General features: G+C 38.6%; 1 protein-coding gene across 1 annotated transcript in view; it reads right to left on the reverse strand.

The window, feature by feature from the left end:
- Positions 1–4,414: 4,414 nt before the first annotated feature.
- LRPPRC (leucine rich pentatricopeptide repeat containing) overlaps positions 4,415–20,947 on the reverse strand; it is a 99,428-nt gene continuing 82,895 nt past the window's right edge. The window contains exons 31-38 of the mRNA XM_005212713.5: positions 19,048–19,136; positions 15,239–15,443; positions 13,310–13,449; positions 13,066–13,181; positions 10,573–10,647; positions 9,303–9,387; positions 6,684–6,826; positions 4,415–4,573 (exon numbers count right to left, since the gene is read on the reverse strand). Of these exons, the coding sequence (XP_005212770.1) occupies positions 4,517–4,573; positions 6,684–6,826; positions 9,303–9,387; positions 10,573–10,647; positions 13,066–13,181; positions 13,310–13,449; positions 15,239–15,443; positions 19,048–19,136 (910 nt within the window). The 3' untranslated portion in view covers positions 4,415–4,516. The remainder of the gene's footprint in view (positions 4,574–6,683; positions 6,827–9,302; positions 9,388–10,572; positions 10,648–13,065; positions 13,182–13,309; positions 13,450–15,238; positions 15,444–19,047; positions 19,137–20,947) is intronic.

Raw genomic sequence — 20,947 nt, forward strand, 5'->3', positions numbered from 1 at the left:
CCAAGTGTGAACTACAAACCTGGGGCTAGGGGGTTCTGCTGAGATGTAAATTAGTCACTGGGCAGAGTTTAGCACAGCTGCCCTGGGCCCCTCTCCTTCAGGCCCAGTCAGGGAGCTGGAGCACCAAGCAGGCTCTGTAGGAGAGCAAGGGCTTGGGATGCTGGTATGCAGGAATAAGGAAGCATCTTGCTGGCTGATCTCTGCTTATTTACATCCAATTCTCATGCCTGAAAGCATCCTGATTTGCCAATAGTCTAAACTAGGTAATTCAAATCTCAAATGATCTGTCATCTGTGTTGATAAAATGACTGGTTCTTCTAAAGCGGCCAGGGTATGGAGCCTGTCTTTATCCCATAGTCTGCCTGGGTAGGGCAGGAGGCAGGCAGATGGAGCACAGCCCATTTTCTGGTGGCAGCCTGGAAGTAGCCGTGCATGTGGTGTTAGCAGCTAATAATTAAAACAATCGTGTTTTAAGCACTGGGTTGAGACTTTTAAATACTTACCAACTCAAAGACTGGATAATACTTCTCAGCTTTCCAGGTGATGGTGCTCAGTTATGGTTGTTTCGTGTTTCCCCAAACTGCTAAAAAGCCCCATCATGGTCCCATGTTAAAAACGCAGCTCTTTGTGTTTGAGTCCACTCCTGCACTGTGCTTGTGCTCAGCTTGAGGTTGTCTGATTTCATCACACATCTGAGAGCTGTCTTCCTCCTGGCAGCCAACCTCAAAATGCTTACCTGCGGGCACACAGGGTTTGTGACACTTCCTCGGGTGTCAACCCCAAGATCCTAGTTCCGAGCTAAAAGGTGGTGCCTCTATCTCCTATGAAAAGGTGTGTGAGGAAGAACGCCCACCTCCCAGCACACAGAAACGATAAACCTCAAAAGCAACATGCCTTGGACAGGGGGACAAGTGAGGTACCCGTTGATTTCATTCAATGATGCTTACTGGGCACCTACCACTGCCAGAATGGTGGGGCCACAGAGCACCAGGAGAGCTCAAGTTCTTGGGGGAGAAAAACCACAAGTAAATGACTGAGAGAATCTCAGCAAGTGCAGGGCAGTGGCAGGGTTGGTGAGATCTGTTATTGATCTCTTGAAGATCCAGAGTCCAAACTCATGTGCAGGGTGGTAGATCTGAAGCTGGTTAAGTGTATTTGCTCTACTTGGACCTGATGACGTTGCTTTTCTTCATGCAAAAAAACCCCCATAAGTGCCTATTTTCAACTTGCTAATACGGCCATTTTCCTTATTAATACTAAAGCTGCATAATGTGGGCTATGTAAAAGTCCGCAGGCCTGAAAACAGGGTTGTTTCGGATGGAAACACTCACATGTATGATTGCACAATAGCAAAGAGATAAATGACCATGATTTTGTAACCCCCTGCTGCTGTTAGTTTGACCATACTTCAGGAATGTTGCTTTCACTTATAGAAACTACACAAAGGTTGGTTTGTCAAAAAGACAAATATTAAATGAAAACTGTTTGCTTGAAGACGTGAGAAAAAGTGTGCAGAGGACACACACTGCACAGACTGAAGAAATAAAATGTTCCAGGAAGATTCATTTGCAATATAAAGCTTAGTAATTTATTGCAACTTGAAAATTTGCTGATTATGCCAGACACTGGGGATTAGATTAAATGGAAGAAAATACCTTTATAGTGCAAGCTATCGAGTCTGGAACACTTGTATTGATGTGAAAGGTTTTAAAAATATATTCTTAAAGTTTAGAGATTCTGATTTGATTTTTAACTGAGTCTAAGATTGCATCTTTTGTTGGTTTTTTTTTTTTTTTTTGGTATTCTCATAGTAATAAGTACACGTCTGTCTGGAGTCCTGGCCATATATCGCTGATTCCGGGCAAATGAACTTCTGTAAGCACCTCACTGTGGGTATCAGGCAGGAGGGGCGTGTGACACATGGGAGAACCCACAAAACTGACCACTGACAACTGGGGAATGCACTAGGCTAGGATACAGAGACAGGAGACAAAGCACTGACCCTCAGGGAGTTCACAGCCTGTGTGACTGGCATCTGCTCTGCTTTCAAGCAGCTGCGGGGGTCTGGAGAGCAGGGAGGCGGGCAGGGACACTGAAGCATCCTCAGAAAGCACTCACAAACAAGGCACAGGAGAGGGAAGGCAGGAAGACAGGTGTGCGCGCAGCCCTGGGGGAGTGGAGCCCACTCCGCTACACAGCTTTAAAATGCTTTGTCTGACACTTAAAGTCCCCCTTGTTTTGTCATTTACCACATCCAACTCTAATTCTCACCAACCATGGACCTCGGAGATCTCAAGTATCTGCGCATCCTTAAGAGAGATAAGCAATGACTTCATACGCACAACCTGTGCACCATTTGACAAGCAAATTCTGGCCACAACGGAGGCCACCACACAACTTTTAATTAAAAATTTTAAGACTCAAGTCCTTGAAATGGCTTAAAGTGGTTATATAAAAATTTGATAGGATAAAAATGAACAAGCCCACAGGTTGCTCAATTTATCCAAAGCAATTCACATTAAAATATTAGGTTTCAATACACATAGAATTGTATTATAAAACACTGCACTTTTCCAAGGTTTATGACATTTACTTTTTAGAATCACCTGTACGCTTCTAATTTGAGTCTAAAAGATACCACTGAGTGTTGCTATAATTGTATTTATATTCCCATTTATTTCAACTGTGCTAATAGATATTTAAAGTATTCATAAACTCATCTAGAATACACATGGTTATATGTTAAATGTTTACATTTAAAAGGGGAAGCCAATACAGTGCTACAGATACATGACTTGATAGTTCTTTAATATATGAAATATATTTAATGGTTCAGCTTGCTAGAAATGTTATTAAGCAGGAAAAGCTCATCAAGCGGTTTATATCTACCTCCTCTGCACTAGACCCACATTCTACCAGAGTCCTTATACAAGGCTGGCTTAGAGTCACTTCATGTAAATGAGATTGTACTCTTGAGTTTCTGTAAAAATGACTGGGAAGTTCAGATTTTGCCCCAAGGTTGTTCCTCATCTTAGAGATCTATGTCAATGACTATTAGTAAAATTTAGCTCAACTAACCTATGATTGGCATAACTCCAAAATACAGAGCCTGTTTCAGTGGAATCCCAAATGAGTGAGGCTCATGGCAAATCAGGTATCATCAAAACAGCACGCGTAGGTCCTGCACCAGAAAAGTGCACAAAGGGAAGCTTAGGACTGCGTTCTGGAGGCTGGGACTCGGCACTGACCGAGCCCCATTCCTCAGGTCTAATTCTACAGAGCAGAGATGAAGAAAAGTATGGCTGCTGCCACCGTAACATTATTCCTTGGCTTCCCTCTGTCAACCCTTTCTTATGACACCTGCAGGCCCCAGATGCAGGACGGTTGGTCCCCAAAACACACAAGTTAGCAGCATAAACAGCGTGGGGCTGGCTTATTTCCCACCAAGGCAAGGTCCCCCTTCTTGTACATGGTGGGAACCAAGCAACCTCATGGAAACCAAAACAGTAGCTAATCACTCATTTCAAATGAACCAGGAATACACCAAATGGGGATAAGTCCAATTAAAGCATTCTCAACTTTTAAATAATACCATAATCCCCAAGTAGGTCAACATTACATAGTAAGATGACAGACTATCTTGACCACCCCGCCTTAGATTCTTTTATAGTAATGACTTACAGTGTAGATATTAACAGGCATGAAGGCCTACTTGAGGACAACTTTGGTAAAACTGAATACAAACCAAGATTTCATTCCTTCATATACTTATTTACGTATTCACTGGGTGTACTATGAAGTAACAAGTCCAGTGCGGGGTAGAGCTTATGCTGATGAAGACCTGAAACCGGGATGAACGGAATGTATTGCTCTACTTCATGATCAAACTCATGACTCAGATGCAGATCTGGAGACTTCAGTGAACAGAGGTCTGTGGGAGCCACTGTGGTAGAAGGGAAGGCTTGGAGGGAGCACCCTGAACCAGCAAGTCTTTCAGTCTTAGCATCTCACTGGAAATGACAAGCGATGGATTTGATTAAACGTCAGATGCCTCTGGCGCCAACATTTTACAAACTGGAAAGTATGCGGGGTGTGTAAGTAAAGAATTTCATAGAATATTAAGCATCAGAGAGCCCACTGAGCATCATTTTGTCTGGCTCCAAAATTTTTCAGATAAACAATACTGACAAGCAAGTCAACTAAAGGGACAAAATAGCAGAGGATCTGAAAAGTCAATGGGGAGAAGAACCCTCAAAAACTATGGCCTCATACACCAGGAGCTTCAAAGAAAATGCCATAGCTTTACAGTGTAGGCAAAACCCAAAAATGTCCAGTGACTTAATATACACAGTTATGGTCAGTAAGATGGTGAACATTATCAACATTATGAATAAATAAAAGTACATAAACAAAGTCACTTTTTATTTGTTTATTTTGTCCTCTAAAACACATTTAAAAAATAATATTTAGACACAGAATCACAAATACACATAAAATAAAATAGTGCTGGCTTGCTTCACAAATGGGTTTCCTTTGACTCCTTTAGCTGCTTTGCATAAAATTCAAAGCTCTCCTGTAGACAAGAAAAAAGGGAGGGAAGTTACAGATAAGAGTTACCAGCAAGAGATGATGGCACAAAACTTGGAAATCATAAAGTACTGCCAACTGGCAGGACAGACTGCTGGGCCCATGACAGCTGCCGTCCCCTCAAGGCTTCAGCACTCTGCTTTGTTTCATGAAATCACCTATCCAATAGCCTCCAAGTCAGAGTCAAAGCACCAAGAGCCCCTGCTCTGTGTGTCCAGGTGTTAACACTTGGGAGACTCTGCAGTCTCCCTTGGGAAGGTTAAGAGGTTTGAAATAAACATGTTTTAGCCACTTCCAGTTCAGTGAAACAGTAAAAAGGAATTCTGCACATATGATTTCTCTTATTAAACAAAGCCAAATAAAACAAAATTTCCCAGGCAACCTACTGAATGGGAGAAAATATCTGCAAAGGTATTTATCTGATGGGGGTTAACTGTCATACAAAAAATTTATATAACTCAATAGCAACAATGGAACTGAACAGACATGTTTCCAAAAACGAACTACAGATGGCCAAGAGGTACATGAAAAGCTGCTCAACATCACCAATCAGGGAAATGCAAACAAAAAACACCCTGAGATGGATCTCCCTTCATATCTGTTAGAATGGCTACTGTAAAAATATGACTAGAAATAACAAGTGTTGGTGAAGACATGGAGAAAAAGGAGCCTGTGTGCACTGTTGGTGGGAACATACATGGTGTAGCCACTAAGTAAAACTATGGCAGCTCCTCAAGAAATCCAAACTAAAACTAACATATGATCTAGCAATTCCACTTCTGGGTGTTTATCCAAAAAAAATGAAAACATTTATTAAAAAAGATATATGCTCCCTGCATATTCACTGCAGAGTTAACAGGAGCCAAGACAAGGAAACAACCTCAACACCCATTGATGGATCAATGAATAAAGAAAATGTCGCACACACAGACACAGGAATATTATTCTGCCATAAAAAGAATGCAATCTTGCCACTTGCAACAACAAGCAAGGATGGACCCCGAGAGTACTGTACTAAGTGAAAAAAGCCAGACAGAAAAAGATAAACACTGTGTGATCTCACTTATATCTAGAATCTGAAAAACACAAAGCTCATGGATACAGAGAATAGATTAGTGGTTGCCTAAAGGTTGCCTGCGGAGAAGGCAATGGCACCCCACTCCAGTACTCTTGCCTGGAAATCCCATGGACGGAGGAGCTGGTGGGCTGCAGTCCAGGGGTCGCTAAGAGTCGGACACGACTGAGCGACTTCACTTTCACTTTTTACTTTCATGCATTGGAGAAGGAAATGGCAACCCACTCCAGTGTTCTTTCCTGGAGAATCCCAGGGACGAGGGAGCCTGGTAGGCTGCCATCTATGGGGTCACACAGAGTCGGACACAACTAAAGTGACTTAGCAGCAGCCACAAAGGTTGCCTGAGGCAGGAAGGGGTGAGGGTTGGGGAGGATGAAGATGGGTAAGCCATGGGGAGATAATATACATATATATATAGTTAATAATACTGTACTGCACATTCTACAGCAGCTAAGAGAGCAGATCTTGAAAGTTTTCACACACAAAAAAATTTTTTGAGTATGTATGGTAGCCACTGTTAACTGGACTTACTGTGGTGATCATTCTGTAATATCTACAAATATCAAATTATTTTGTACACTTGAAATTAATATAATGCTATGTCAATTATACTTCAATTAAAAATCCTAGATAAAGAAATAAAAACCAACTTATTTAAAAATGGAAATGAACAAGTAATTAACTGTGACATAATATGCTTAGCTATTGAAATACAGGCCATTAAATCCTATTTCAAGTTGAAATGAAGAGAGAACTGCCCCAAGGACATTTGATAAATTCATACCTACAGCTGAAGGTCTGAGAGTGACCTTGTATTTTAAACCTCGGTCTCAGAGGGCTATGTTCTGCGGCAGCCAGACCCATAGCATAACTTTAGTTCCTGAAGCCCTCCCTGGAGGGTCCTTCACAGAGATCTAATCCTCATGTAATTAAGTATTCACCTTATTTTTCACACATTATTATGAAGCATACACAAATCTGTAGAGGTATTTTTCCCCCCTCTTAATTAAGAAACACTCACAGGAGGTTCAGTGAAAGGGACAGACTCTCCAGCATTCTTCAGCAGAACTGCGTAACGCTTTAGAAACAGATCATTCAATTTTACATTCTTTGCAGTCAAACTTTCATATAGTGCTTTAGCAGATGCAACATCACTGTCGAAGACTAGAAAAAAAAGATATTAATCATAGATAAAGTCAACCTATCTTCTTGTTTTTCCCAAACACTTAGCCATTCATCGATACCTGGATCCCTTTATCCTAAAGGAAACCAATACTTAACTACCTTCAACAAAAAAACCATATCCAGGATCTACAATCCAGTCTTCCTTCCCCACACCTCTCACTCAGCATTACCCACTATGAGAGAGAAGGCAAATGACAACCCAGCTATTTTAAAAGACCCATGCTAGTTAACTGACCACAGACAGAAGTCTCCAATCACAGAGTAAGCGCACACCATTCAATCTTCTTCGGTTTAAAGCCACACTTTGAAATCAGGCTAATTCAGTGACTTTTGTGATGAGGGGCATGTGAAATAAGTAATGTGGAGGTCTGTATCTACATCAAGATCAGCTGCTAAACAACACCAGAAGACTTTCAGTATATTCTCCTATTCTAAAATATGCAAATGAGGCATACAGTTAGCTAGTGCTATCCCCCCAGATTCATATACAATATACATTAAAAAACTACATACATCTGTGTAACAAGCTACACTAATATTTCATGTAATTGGATGATGCAGCAGCCTAGGAGCTAAGTTTACCTGGCTCTCTACTTGTGGCTGACATGCAAATATTTTTAAGTTCACTGTTGAAATTATACAGGCTCTGCTAAGAATTGTTAGTGATCTGACTCTTTGATCTTGCATTAGATTGTTAACATCTACCCTACACTGATGCTGAATAATTAACCCCAACTCTACCAGCACCAAGGTGAGCCTCCAGGATGAAGTGGGATGTTCAGGGATCAATCAAGGACCTCCCTAAGGGACTGAGGATGACTGCACACCTCTCACTGAAGCTGAACAGATCTTTAGTTTGGGTGAAGTCAGTTTCCTCTGTGTGAATCCTTGTTCCCGTCCCTAAGAGACCAAAGCCTTCCCCTTCCACTGCCAAGTGCTCAACCCAAGCTCTAGCATCTGCTAGGGAGCTCCTCCCAAAACTCTATCTTCTCTTTCCTTACTTCCTGATCTCCCTGCTCTTCTCCCTCCCAACTGTCACGCAATTTAGTAGTAACTTCATGCTGTTTTACACTTCATCTTACATATTACTAATACCTGCCAATGCTAAAGCTGAAACTCCAGTACTTTGGCCACCTCATGTGAAGAGCTGAGTCATTGGAAAAGACTCTGATGCTGGGAGGGACTGAGGGCAGGAGGAAGGGGACAACAGAGGATGAGATGGCTGGATAGCATCACTGACTCGATGGACGTGAGTCTGAGTGAACTCCGGGAGTTGGTGATGGACAGGAAGGCCTGGCGTGCTGCGATTCATGGGGTCGCAAAGAGTCGGATACGACTGAGCGACTGAACTGAACTGAACCTTAAAAAAGTTTATGATTATAGCACTATTTCGAAATATATCATGTTCCGCTCATAAGGGGAACATGATATAAAAATGGAAAATTCTGATTGCTAAGTCTGGTGTCCTGCCAACAATCAAGTCCACAAAGCAACTCTTTATTTACCCTTTGGCTCAAGTGAACAAAACAGCGGGTCTCAGATGGACAGCTGATCATAACTTACAAATGCAGACATTCATCTTAATTACTGAGGAAACTTTAGACTGGTTCCCTTCCACATGTGGTCACCTGGCAACCAGGGAAGAAAACTGTTTAAAAGACTACAATTTCAAAGCTGTGACTTCAGGTAAAACCTTGGGGCCCACTTTTTAATTAAGGTGTTTGCTATTTCCAAAAGGAGGTAGGTAGGCCACTGAAGGAGCAAACAGGCAAGTGAAGTCTTCAACATATAGCCATTTTACGCTGTATTTCAGGCGGCAGGCCCTTGGAGGGGCAGGACTGGTTCCCAGAATGTACACCCAAGTGGACTTCTAAGTCTTTCCAGGAACCTGGATTGTAACTCAACAAAGTAGGGCCTCACAAAAGATGCTCAGAGATGGTTTATAAGAATAATTTCAGATTTTTTTTTTTAAATACAGGGTTTCTTTTTTTTCTTTTTTGGCTGTGCTGGGTCTTCGCTGACGCATGGGCTATTTTCTAGTTGTGGCGAGCAGAGGCTGCTCTCCAGGGGTGGTGTGCAAGCTTCTCACTGCAGTGGCTTCTCGTGTTGCAGAGCACCGGCTCTAGGGCACACGGGGCTTCAGTAGCTGCAGCTCCTGGGCTCTAGAGCACAGGCTCAACAGCTGTGGCACATAGGTTTAATCCCCATGGCATGCGGGGATCTTCCCAGATCTGGGATCAAACCCACATCTTCTGCATTGCCTGGCAAATCCTTTACCACTGAGCCACCAGGGAACCCCCTTAAATATAGTTTTAAAACATATCCTAAGGCTAAATAAATTTATACCATAAGCAATTATCTGATACTCAGGATTACTGCTTTTGAGCTGAAGACTTGTTGACTATACTACAAATATTTAAATCACTTAAATAATGCAGTTACATGAAGACATTACCATAGCTTTTCATGAGGCAAGAGTATGCTTCTTCCTTGTCAATTAATTCAGGAATCAATTCTAACAAAGACTTCATAACTGGTGCCTAGGAAATTAAGTATAGGTATCACCACCACAATTCAAAAGAACAGTGAAATATGACACTGATATATGGACATTATATCATAAAAACTTAACAATAATACAGTAGAACTGCGTACTCAATTTAATGGACTATTTCCCTTTTGTATCTCTTAGTATAGTTAGCCCCTCTGTTACCTGTGGGTTCCAAGTCTGTGGATTTAACCAACCCTGGACCAAAAATATTCAGAAGAAAAAAAAAAATTCTAGAAAGTCCAAAAATGCAAATATTGAATTTGCTGGTTGCCAGCAAATATTTACATAGCATTTACATTGTATTAGGTATTGTCAGTAATCTAGGGATGATTTAACATTTACAGGTTATTACAGGTTACAGTGGTAGGTTATATGTAAATATACATCATTTTATATAATCTCATAGAAAGGAAAAAAAGGGCAACTCAATACTTCCTAAACGATGCCTGCTGTAACTAAATACATGAGTCAGAGAGAAAAGTGCAATTAGGTAAATATTTTTCTTTTGAAAAGTGTGTTTATGTGAAAATTAAGGAAAATTAGTTTCCAGAGTTGGAAACAACCTAAATGTTTCACATAAAACAAACATTACAATTGGTGCTCAGTTTAGAACTTTATAATGTGCCCAATGACCTAAAAACAGGGTTTCTGGGGCCCACTCACAGGTAAAATCAAATCTAAAAGGACAGTTTTGAAATATGCTTTTATTCTTTTTCTTTTTTTAAAATAAACATCAATAAGACTTGGTTCTGTTTCATACACACACACACACTTTTAGTATAAATAAGCTAAAGAGCTCCTCCACCTCGCGGTTTCTCCCTGAGTGACCTGACAGGAGGCGCTCTGGAGCAGGCAGCTCCCTCAGGCTCTGCGCTCTTGAAACTCACCCAGCGACCCAAGCAATGGGATTTGTATCTCTTACATTTATTCCTAAGGGTCCTTTCTTGGGGCTCAATGCACTGCAAGAACCTGTTTTGCATTTCCAACACAACCAAGGAGCCAGAATTGACTCTGATCAATATAAAAAGTAAACAAGTTCAGGCCAGCAAGTGTTCAATCTCTGTAACGTTTTTAGAAAAGGTCCTGAATCAAAAAGCTCTTCTACGGTACTCAACACCTTTGAGCAAGACTAGCTCATAGCATTATTGCCTTGGCAGCAAGTACAGCACCTTACCTTTCCTGATCTCTGAGAATTCCTAATACAGAACACCAAGAGAATCGGGATTTGTTCAGCGATTGCACCACACCTCTAAAAATTGAAACATTATTCAGTAAGTGACGGTTTTGATAAACAAGGGGACCAAGGTGAATATTTCCAATTAAGACAGTTCACAATAATATAGTAATGTGTCATTACTAACAGGAAGGCCTAATAGTCAACCGATTGTTTCAAAGCGAAAAAAAGAAAACAAGTGCAAGCTCTGCCAAGCTTTTGTGAATGTTGTCCTCGGCACCGCAAGTATAAAGTTTGTTTAAAAAGAAAAGGGAAAAATTAAACTAATGCTTCAACAACCACAGAATAAGGTTTAGGACTGCAAAGAAAGAGGGAAAAAAGAAACACTATGCCTCTCCAATTATACTGCCAAGCATTCACAAGTGAGCTAGGGATCATAAGGTTAATTATACATTTAATAAGGTGTCAGGGAGATAACTGCTCGTTTCTTTATAAAAATTAAAATGTACAAAGCAAGTTCTCTTTAAAGTATAATTACCTACACTTATGCATACAAAAGGACTGATTTCAATCTCTCTATTTTATAAAAGGCTTTCATTGCAACAGACAGCCAGTGCTTGAGAAAGAGACAAAAGTTAAACTCAAAAAAAAAAAAGTTTATATGACAGACCAGCTAAATCAAGTGTCTATCCCATCTTAGATGCTATAGTAAAATCAAATATGGCAAGACAATATTTTAGTTTACATTCATCGCAGATGTCATTCTCTTAAGTTTCTAAAAGCACATTGCTCTTTCAAAGCTTTAAAACATTGTCAATACTAAAACGACTAGTATAAAAAGAACTTTGGGGACACACAGAACATTTACACTATAAACGGATGCTTTCGACATCTGTGAACAAGGCATTCTTCACTACAGTAAGAATAATCTTTAACTGTTTGGCAGGCAGGTAAAGAATGGGTGAAGGGCTTACCATCTGAAACCACAGTCTATTGAAGGAACAAACATGCAAAGACGATGCTGTTGCAGCAGCACTTGGCTGCCATAAAGCGCTCTGGACAGGCTGCTGCGGGCACATGCAGCTCTGAGGGCGGCCATCACATCCCCAGTGCCTCCCACCCTGGGCTACTAAGTAGAGCCTTGATGACCATGGCTCAGAAAAAGCTTGTAAATGAAATACCAAGTGCATCTTTCTAAAGAGCTATTGTAATAATGTGTCACAGCTGAATGAATACTCAGCTAGACATGCATATACCTGAGTAGGTACACTTAGGTATGTACCATACAAAGATAAAACATGAGAATTTACTCTTTTCAAGATAAAGCTTTTAACACAGAAGGCAAGAAGATAGAACAATGAAAAGATTCTTGAATCCCCATTATAAATTGCCATTTCTGTTTCAAAAAAAATTTTTTTAAGGGGAAAAAAAAAAAGTAAACAAGAAAATTCTCAAATAATTGGAATTTCTGTCTCTCCAGGAACAAAAGGAAAAAAAGCCTTAGAGGCAGTGCCAATTTATACTTTTCACAAAACTGTTAACACAGAGAAATTTCTTAGGAATTCCTTTTACAAATGGCTTGGATTCCACTCTCGAACTGGATGACCCTTCAGGATCACAAGCAGGTGAGTTCACTTTCTCCTTCCCTATCTGCTACCTAAGATGTGTCACAGCTAGCAAAAACACAAGTGAATGTAATACTATTTACTATCAGAAATTGGTCCCAGGCCTCAATTTGACACAGGGAGTCTACACAAACACAGCCGTTGGCGGGATCACGGTGACTGTTTGACTGCCACCTGCTGGGAAGGGGCTCCCTGGCGGTGCCTGTTTGTGTACATTACCAGTGGCAGCTCCGATCACCCACCGTTCTGTCGGCACTTGGCGCGGCTTTATATTTAGTGCTGTTAAAATGGCATGAATGCAGTTGTCTCCTTCCCTGAAAATTGCTAATTTAACTGAGAGTGCGGGCCACAGAGACCTGCATTTGTCATTTAATGTGTCTGTGACACACAAGTGAATAGAAAGCAAATTTGACTCTTAATAAATCTTGAATAAGGCACCAAGAGTGTTTGAGTATTCAAGAGAAGCAGTACTTGAAAAGCAAACATTTCCTACTTTTTGTTTGCAAACTGTGTTGCCATGGTGACGCACAGTATTTAGAGCGCTAGAGAAATTAAACTAGGAAACCAAAGGAACTGTTTTGCAATACCTATCTGCACTGAAACATTTGTCTTTAAATCATTTTGGCAAAACATGTCTCTTTCCACCCCCATTTAACTCTAAAGACATTTCTAGTCCAATGTGGCATCTTTAAAACCAGCAAGCTGTAACATACAATCCAGTCCTTGTCAGGTAACCTTGATTCACACTGAATTTAAACGTGCTAGCAGTGCTGCACTTCACTTTCGGTCTTCCACCACATACCCAACCCTAGTAATTTCTCAGCTGACTTCACACAAGTCACAAAGCCTCACTGCTCCGGGTCATTACCTGCAGGAGAGCTCTGGCATCATCCACCTTGCCTGAATCCACAAGCTGAAGGAAAAGATCAGTTACAGGTTTGTAAACTGCAAACTGATTGGCCAATCTCTCCACCATGATGCTTACTGGAAAAAAAAAAGGACAAGAAAAATCTTTCATTTAAACAATGGTATAACTCACTCACCAAAGACAGTCAGTCCAGACAGGCTAGAGAAAGTGCTTCTTTGCTCTCCTACCAGAAGAGCTAACTTACTCTTTTCAAGTGCTGGTTCCAACTGTCCCTCTATGACTTTTCGGAATAAGTATGCCAAGCCAAAGTACTGAGGGTCCACGGTTTGGTTCTCTGAAGTAAGCATATTTTCAATGCTTTCTATTGCAACATCTATGTTATTACTGTAAAAGAAAGTAAAATAAATTATAAAGAAATATTTGCTTTTATATTAACATCACAGGCAGTTTCAGTACAGGTAATTTAGTATTTACACATGCAAGCACTTTAGGGGAAAAAAAGACAATATATTTATAATTAACCAGATAAAAAACATTATACAAGTTGAACCAAATTACATTTACATGGCAAAGGCAATCACGGGGTGCTTTATGCTGCGACAAACAACTGAAGCAGCTGCTTATTTTAAAACACTGCTCTAGAGAAAAGAACAACCAACTATATACAGAAGAATTAAAGACAGTAACTTAAAAAATTACTGTATTTCAAAGTTTTGTTTTTGCAGCTGTTTGGATATGAAATGAAATCTTTTATACTTTATACTTTGGCGTTATAATCTATAACTGGTTACTACTGCATGAAGTAATAAAGATAATGTTAATCTCAGGATTCTTAACATTGCTGATGATTCTGCAAAAGGTACATTTTCAGGTCTCTCAACCCACAGTCACAACAATTTGTTCTTTTCAGGTGATATACAACATTCGAAAAATATTCAATTTATATCCAAGTCCTCTGAACAAAGTATCTTCATACTTCATTCTTAAAAAATTAATTACATGGCCTTATTAAACAACTTATGATGAAAAGTATCTTTATGACTAACTTTTTGGTTAAGGTGCTCTTTAACTGATACTTTACAGTTTATGGTATGGTACTCCAAATCCAAATAATCAATTTTATGTTGGAATTATCACCTGAAACAAGAATTCTCTTAAAATGAACCCCATTACAATAAATTTTTCTTAAGGGTTTTAGTTAGAGAATTATTTAATAGTCAATTATATTTGATAGTTAATAAAAACATCTCCACATCATATAAAACTCTGATTATTTAACATTTAACATTTAATGTAACATTTAAAATTCATCCAGATCTTTCTTAAATAATTTTCTGGAATTTTCTAACTTAAAATAATAATCACATTTTCTTACTAAAGGTAAAGTTAAAAGTTCTATATGGGGAAACAGTTTTAAAAGGGGGAAAAACCAAACAACTTCTGTCCAAAGAAAGAGGAAAAAACAAAAACCCCATGAAAGCCAATAAGACATTTCAGTATCACAAGCCATTACCTGTATGTAAGAGTAATTGCTAACGAATATTTTTTTCCCTAAAAGCATGCAGAATGTCAATTTCATAGTTACCCACATGAATCTTTAACTTCACCAGTGAGGCTAATAAAAATCAAGTTCTTATTTATTTCTAGAATAGTGATTCTCAATAAGCAATCTAGAAATGGTGGTAAGAGAATCACCTGTAAATACCTCCCTCTGTGTGGGTGTGTGTTGACAGGGGTGGATGAACAGGAGAGTGGACAAAAGAGAAAGGCGTGTTTTTAACGAGCTTGCTGGGCCCCCCATTTCATGATGTTCTGGCAGAGTGTCACTGTCAAGTGTTGCTGACATTCGAATGAACTTATTTTTCACTTTCGTAAAGAAGTGTTTCAACAAGGGCCTGGCATGTATGAGTGAGGAAAGTTACCAACTGTGGGGCAAATTTTATGAATTTGAAAATTTTGATCAATGTTGTTTACGATTTAATTTACAGCTAAAACATATTTTGTAACACAAAATTATTCCCTGACAATTATAAAATAAGCAGCAACTGACACACTATTTTCTCTACAGTTGACACGGTTTCTAATAGCCTGCCTAGTTTTTAAAAGGTGGTATTTGAGATAATGTTCCTTCCAGTGTGTACAGTGAAAGAAAAGAAAGTTTGAAGATACTCACTTCTTTATTTGTGCTAAAGCAATGTTATTGATGAAAACCATACGAGAAAGTCCAATTGAATCCTCGAGTCCATTTACCAACTTCTGAATGTCCTGTACGCTTTCTGTATCACCCTTCAGGGCACATGCCTGAATAAGGCGGGTCACTGCTAATCGAGATGGTATCTGGTCCAGATCTAAGGCTGTTTTTAGTGTTGTCAGAGCATCTATAATAGAAAAGCAGGCGACAGTTTTTCTTATATGAAATGTACTGACAATACAGTTTGAGAACTAGCTTTTAAATATGAGCACCCAATGACTATACACAAAAAGCTATGAATACTTTTATTCTATATTAAATATTAATACTCTATGTGAAATTTGAAAAAAAAATTATTTGACTATATCATAGACCAGAGAAATGTCTTCTTTAAGTCACACAGAAAATGCAAATGTTACTGGTAGAAAGCAGCTTCCATTCAGGGATAACATTTAGTGACAAATTTCAAGGAAGTTGACAAGTTTAGAGAAATATAAATAAGGAAGAATTTAAAAAATTACAGACTTTCCAAAACTATGTAACTTTTACCCGCATTCACACTTCCCCAGATTTTATTACACTCCAAAGATTCATGATTATCAAAAATCTTCTAATATCCCAAAGATTCTTTCTTGAAAACAGTATCTCTTTCTAATCCAAAAAGGTTTGATCATACAAGATGAACAGCCAACCTGGAACATTCAGCTCACACAGAGACAAATTTATTTTACATGATTAAATACCATGCGGATATTTTCTTGCACTGATTTTTCAGAGAAAAGAAACCTTATCAGGTTCCCAGGGAGACTCTCCACGGGAGTTTGTTTTTTTAATATCAAACTTACAAGTATTTGATTATGGATAAATATGGAATATCCTTCTGAGTTACTCACTTAAGTGCCAGAGTAGCAAAATAATTAAACTAAATACGTGGTGGACTGGAGGGAACATGTAATACTTAACATAACAATCACTGCTACCGAAGAAAACTTCATGGCTCTCTAGCAATTAAGGCAATGCAACCTACACAAAACTAAGACTCTCAAAGCAGCTTTCCAAATAAGAACAGTCCATCATTAACAGAAGAATAGGGAAACGGTAATAATTAAACACACTATTAAAAGTGACACGATCAAAGACATCACAAATTTATATTACTGAATAAAAAATTTATTGTTACTCCAAATCTATACTTTAAATCAGTGATTCTTAAATGGGGAAAGGGAAAAAAAGGTTAAAAGGTATATTCAGTAAAATTTTACAGATACATATCAACACACAGGAAATAAAAAATTTTATCTATAGAAAATAGGCTTGATAAAATCTTCTTAACTGGTGGTCATACACAGATAATCAACTTTGGAATATTCATATTAGCCAGCAATACTGTCAGCTAAGAGGGCTCTTCCTACAAGTAGATCAAATAACAGTTACGATAATCATGTTGATGATAGTAACTAGCATTTATCAAGTTTTTATTACGTGTGTTGAGCATTTTCTACACTCCAGACACAGATCAAGCAGTCACACTCACAACTAACCTTCTGAGGTACCGAATTTATATGTGGGAAACTAAGGTACGGATAAATAATTTCCTTCGTTTTTTTAAGGTCATACTGTTAGACACCAACCCAAGAACTTAACCACACTGGAGCTTGCATCTACAGATGCGCATGTGTGTCAAAGAGTGAAGGCTCGAGAACAGATCACCATATGTCTACCCAAAGGAAGCAGGAGACCTTGGAACTGAAATCATATTCCCATACAGAATTTGCCTTCTGTACAATTCATGACTTCTGAGACATCAAAAGTGGTTCCCATGCACACCCTCTGCCCCGAGTAATACTCATTATATTGCCAAGTTCTGATGTATCAGCTATTAATATTCCACAACAGCATAAGCTAGTTAAATTAGATTAAGACTGAATTGGCTTTATTCTTCTTCCTGCTTTAGATGGAATTGAAAAAAAGAAACCTGAAATTTTTTTTTTTTAACTGGGAGCTATAGTCAGCCATGGAGCACAACTAAGGTAATATGGATAGTGCCAACACCATCCTGCCCTTGACAGTGACCATTGGAGGTTATCAGTCGGTGGGAGGCACGGAAAGCGGGCTCATGACTTCTGCTCTCAGTCAGTCTCCAACTGAACAGATGAAAACAGATGTGAAATTATATCAGTTTCTTGTTGTTTTCACAGGATAACCTAACATACAAGTAGGGTAGCAGTCAATTAAACATTGATCAGATTCTGCTCAAAAAGCAACCTCTTGAAATTAAAAAAAGTATTTTATCCTGATCTCTATGTCTACAGAAATATAAGCTTTTTACAAAAATGAGCTTATTGATATGGGGAGAAAATTTAATTTTTTGATGTTTTAAAATTGTTTATCAGGGACTTCCCTGGTGGTCCAGTAGTTAAGACTCCACACTCCCACTGCAGCAGGCATGGGGTTCGATCCCTGGTTGGGAACTTAAGAGTCCAAATGCTGTGTGTAATGGCCAAAAAATAAAATAAAAATACAAAAAGTAGAAAAAACTTGTTTATCATTTCTGCGTTTAAAAGCAACTTGCCCAAAAGCCTTTGCTACTGAAAATGAAAGCTTTTAAAGTTTTAATAGCAAACCTTAAACACTCCATTATGACTAAAGGCTGGGCTGTTTAATGTGCTGGTCCTGCCTATAGAATACTGAAGCAGCAATTCTGCAAAGGCAGAAATCATCGCTTACATACTCAGTCCTCACTAATTAGGAAGACATCCATATAGTCTAATACATCTAGGCATTACAGGTAACATTAAAGCTGCACAATTAGACAGCAACTTTCAGAGATGTGAAATTCTATTATAAGCATGCAAGTGAAGAATAACACCATTCTCACAGACTGAAGAGAAAACTAGGTAATATATATATTCAACAGTTAAAAAGCTGTTTCAACCTTCCTTAAAGAGTTCCTAAGTAGGTTTTGCTACATCGGCAAAAACTGTGGTTTTTGGCTAAAATTCAAACATAAAATTAAATATGAACAGATGCTTATCTAAATTAAGAGAATCATCATTTTTCCCCCTTGGGAGCTCATTCATAAGCCCATCCCATCCATATCCATCCCTTTGCAAACCCATAAATAGCCTCTGCCAAGCAAATGGCCCCATGTCCCAATCCTCCCCAAAGTCATCTCCAATTTCTCTGGTGTTATCCTCTTAATATTCATTTAAAAACTCCAAACTCCAAATAAACATGGTATCTTACTGCTGTTAGTATTATGAACTATTAAAAAAGTATTAGATTAAGTTTTAAAAATCAATATTATAATCATTTGGTGCACAATCCCACACATTTAACACTCAATTTAACTCATTTGCTATCTCACACACAACCAACACAATATGCAAGAAACAACTGCTGGGAATTGTTTCAGATGCTCTAAAGTATGTTAATTTCCAAAGCAAAAAATGACTTGTGCTGTGAATTTTAACGCACTTGAAAGCCTGTACTTTCTCTTGTTCTGGAACACAAATTTTGCATGTCTGAAGAGCTGTGATTCATCTTAAGAAAACCCATCTTGTGTTAAATGGAATGGAAACTGGACTAAGTGGTCAAATGACAAGTACATTCACATTCAAGCTGTATTATAAATGCATGTACAGTAATTTACGTCTCTCAGCTACCACAAAAGGCTCTTGATAAGCAGGTAATTTGCTAAATGGACTCCTTTATCCAAGTATTCGAAGGGCGTTACAAGAAAAATCTGCAGAGGCATTAATGTGACGTAAAGGTCAAGCATTGTGACATACCTTTCAAATAATCCCGCCTAACTTGCGTTATGATGAGGAGGCTGTTGGCAGCATCGTTCAGTGTGAAGCCCTTGATGTGGGTCTCAGCGCTAAAAGAAGCAGACATTTAGAAAGGAATTACTGACATGCTTCTGATACGATAATAAATGGTTGAGCACCAAGGTGAAATTATAAAAACTACTGTTCGTATGTTAAAAATATTGCTGCAAAATATCGACCTGGAGACAGCTTTTGTGTTATCCTGTCAATGGTTATAGAAGGATAATTTTTTTTTGCATTCTGACAGATGACAAAGTTGGAAATGAGCAACAAAAGAAACAAAGTACAAGATTTTTTTTAAACAATCGGTTCAGATTCTTGAATGCTGACATATTAGATGACTAAAATAACTGCATGCCCTGCATTGTTCTACTGTATCCTAAGCGGGATACTTTTTCCTTTTTTTCCGACACTCACCGTAATTTATAAAATGTAAAACTAGTCTTTCGGCAACAAAAATGAACATTTATTTTCAGCACTTTATATTTTAAATATAAACTAAAGCGTATTATTAGCACCATCTCATTCAGTTGATTAATTTTCAAATTTCTGTCATCTAGATACATAGTTTTTAAAGGTGAACCTACTGCAGAACTAAAACCACGGTTACAGTAAAATGTAAGATTTCACATAATCTTGTCCCAGCCTTAAGTTTGAAATCCCCCAACTTTTTAAAACTCAAGGGCAAAAACTTGCTTTACTTATGACTAAAACCTACATGATTTAATAAAAAGAAGGAAAAAAAAAACCCTAGCCAGAGATGATCTGTTTGCTACACAGTGTGTGTATCACCTGTATTGAAATTTCAGCTTCCTTAATGCCCCTGGGGTTCATCTCCTGATTAGGAAATCTCCAAAGGTCAGAAGGAGCAAAAGCAATTGCTGCCATTTGCCTTCTCAAGCTCAGTGATGGTCTGGCTGCTAACAACTTTGGCCTGCCGACACGAACATCTAAGCTGAGCAGATTGCGAGAAAAGCAGGGTCACTGCTAAATTATTCTCATCAATCCCAAGAAAATCCTCCAGAACACCGTGATGTGCCCATCCTCTCAGTCACTTCCAGCCTCTGGGGATCCCCCCTGCAGTTCCCGGGTGCAGGATTTTCTTATTCCCCCGACGATCCTCTTAATCCCACCAAAGCACCCACTGCTCAGTTCAACTTGTTTCCTTTGTCCCATCTGTCAAAGCTCTTAAGTCAACAACTCGTGCATGAGACTATAAACTGCAGAAAATAAAGGATTTACGTTCTCAATCTCTAGCATGATTAAATAAACAAGGAGACACTATTAAAATTAACCTCACTTCTTATGCCAACATTATTACATGTATTATACGATACTTACGTGAAAATATTAACTAAAATTCATTAAAACCACAAGGTAACAAAACTTCTGACACCACACTTGATGTCAAACCTTTTGAAAATCTCAAAACACAGAATATTTTTCTTTTAATAATTTCTTCCTATCTCAAGAAGGTATGTATTCAATACAAATTTGAAATTGGGGATAAACAGGAAGAAAACTCTCCCCAGGTCTATTATATGCTGAATACATACACGTTTTACATATAGAAACTGACCAATCACAACCAAAATGTTTCAAACTGACAAAGGGAGAAAACTACAAAGCATACTGATAACTTTGCGACGGATTCACTAATAGAACAAAATAAGAGAAGTTTACTTCTGATTCTTAATTATGATCTTTCCTTTCGGAAAAAAAATCTAGTAGAGATGTCAGATCAAACTTACTGTGATGATGAGAATATTTCTTATTCATGTCACCCAATAGGGTAGCCACAAGTAACATGTGGCTACCTGGCTACTGTGGTGGAGAAATGGAAACTTTAATTATATTTAAT

Source organism: Bos taurus, chromosome 11 (assembly GCF_002263795.3).
Source record: "Bos taurus isolate L1 Dominette 01449 registration number 42190680 breed Hereford chromosome 11, ARS-UCD2.0, whole genome shotgun sequence".
NCBI lineage: Eukaryota > Metazoa > Chordata > Mammalia > Artiodactyla > Bovidae > Bos > Bos taurus.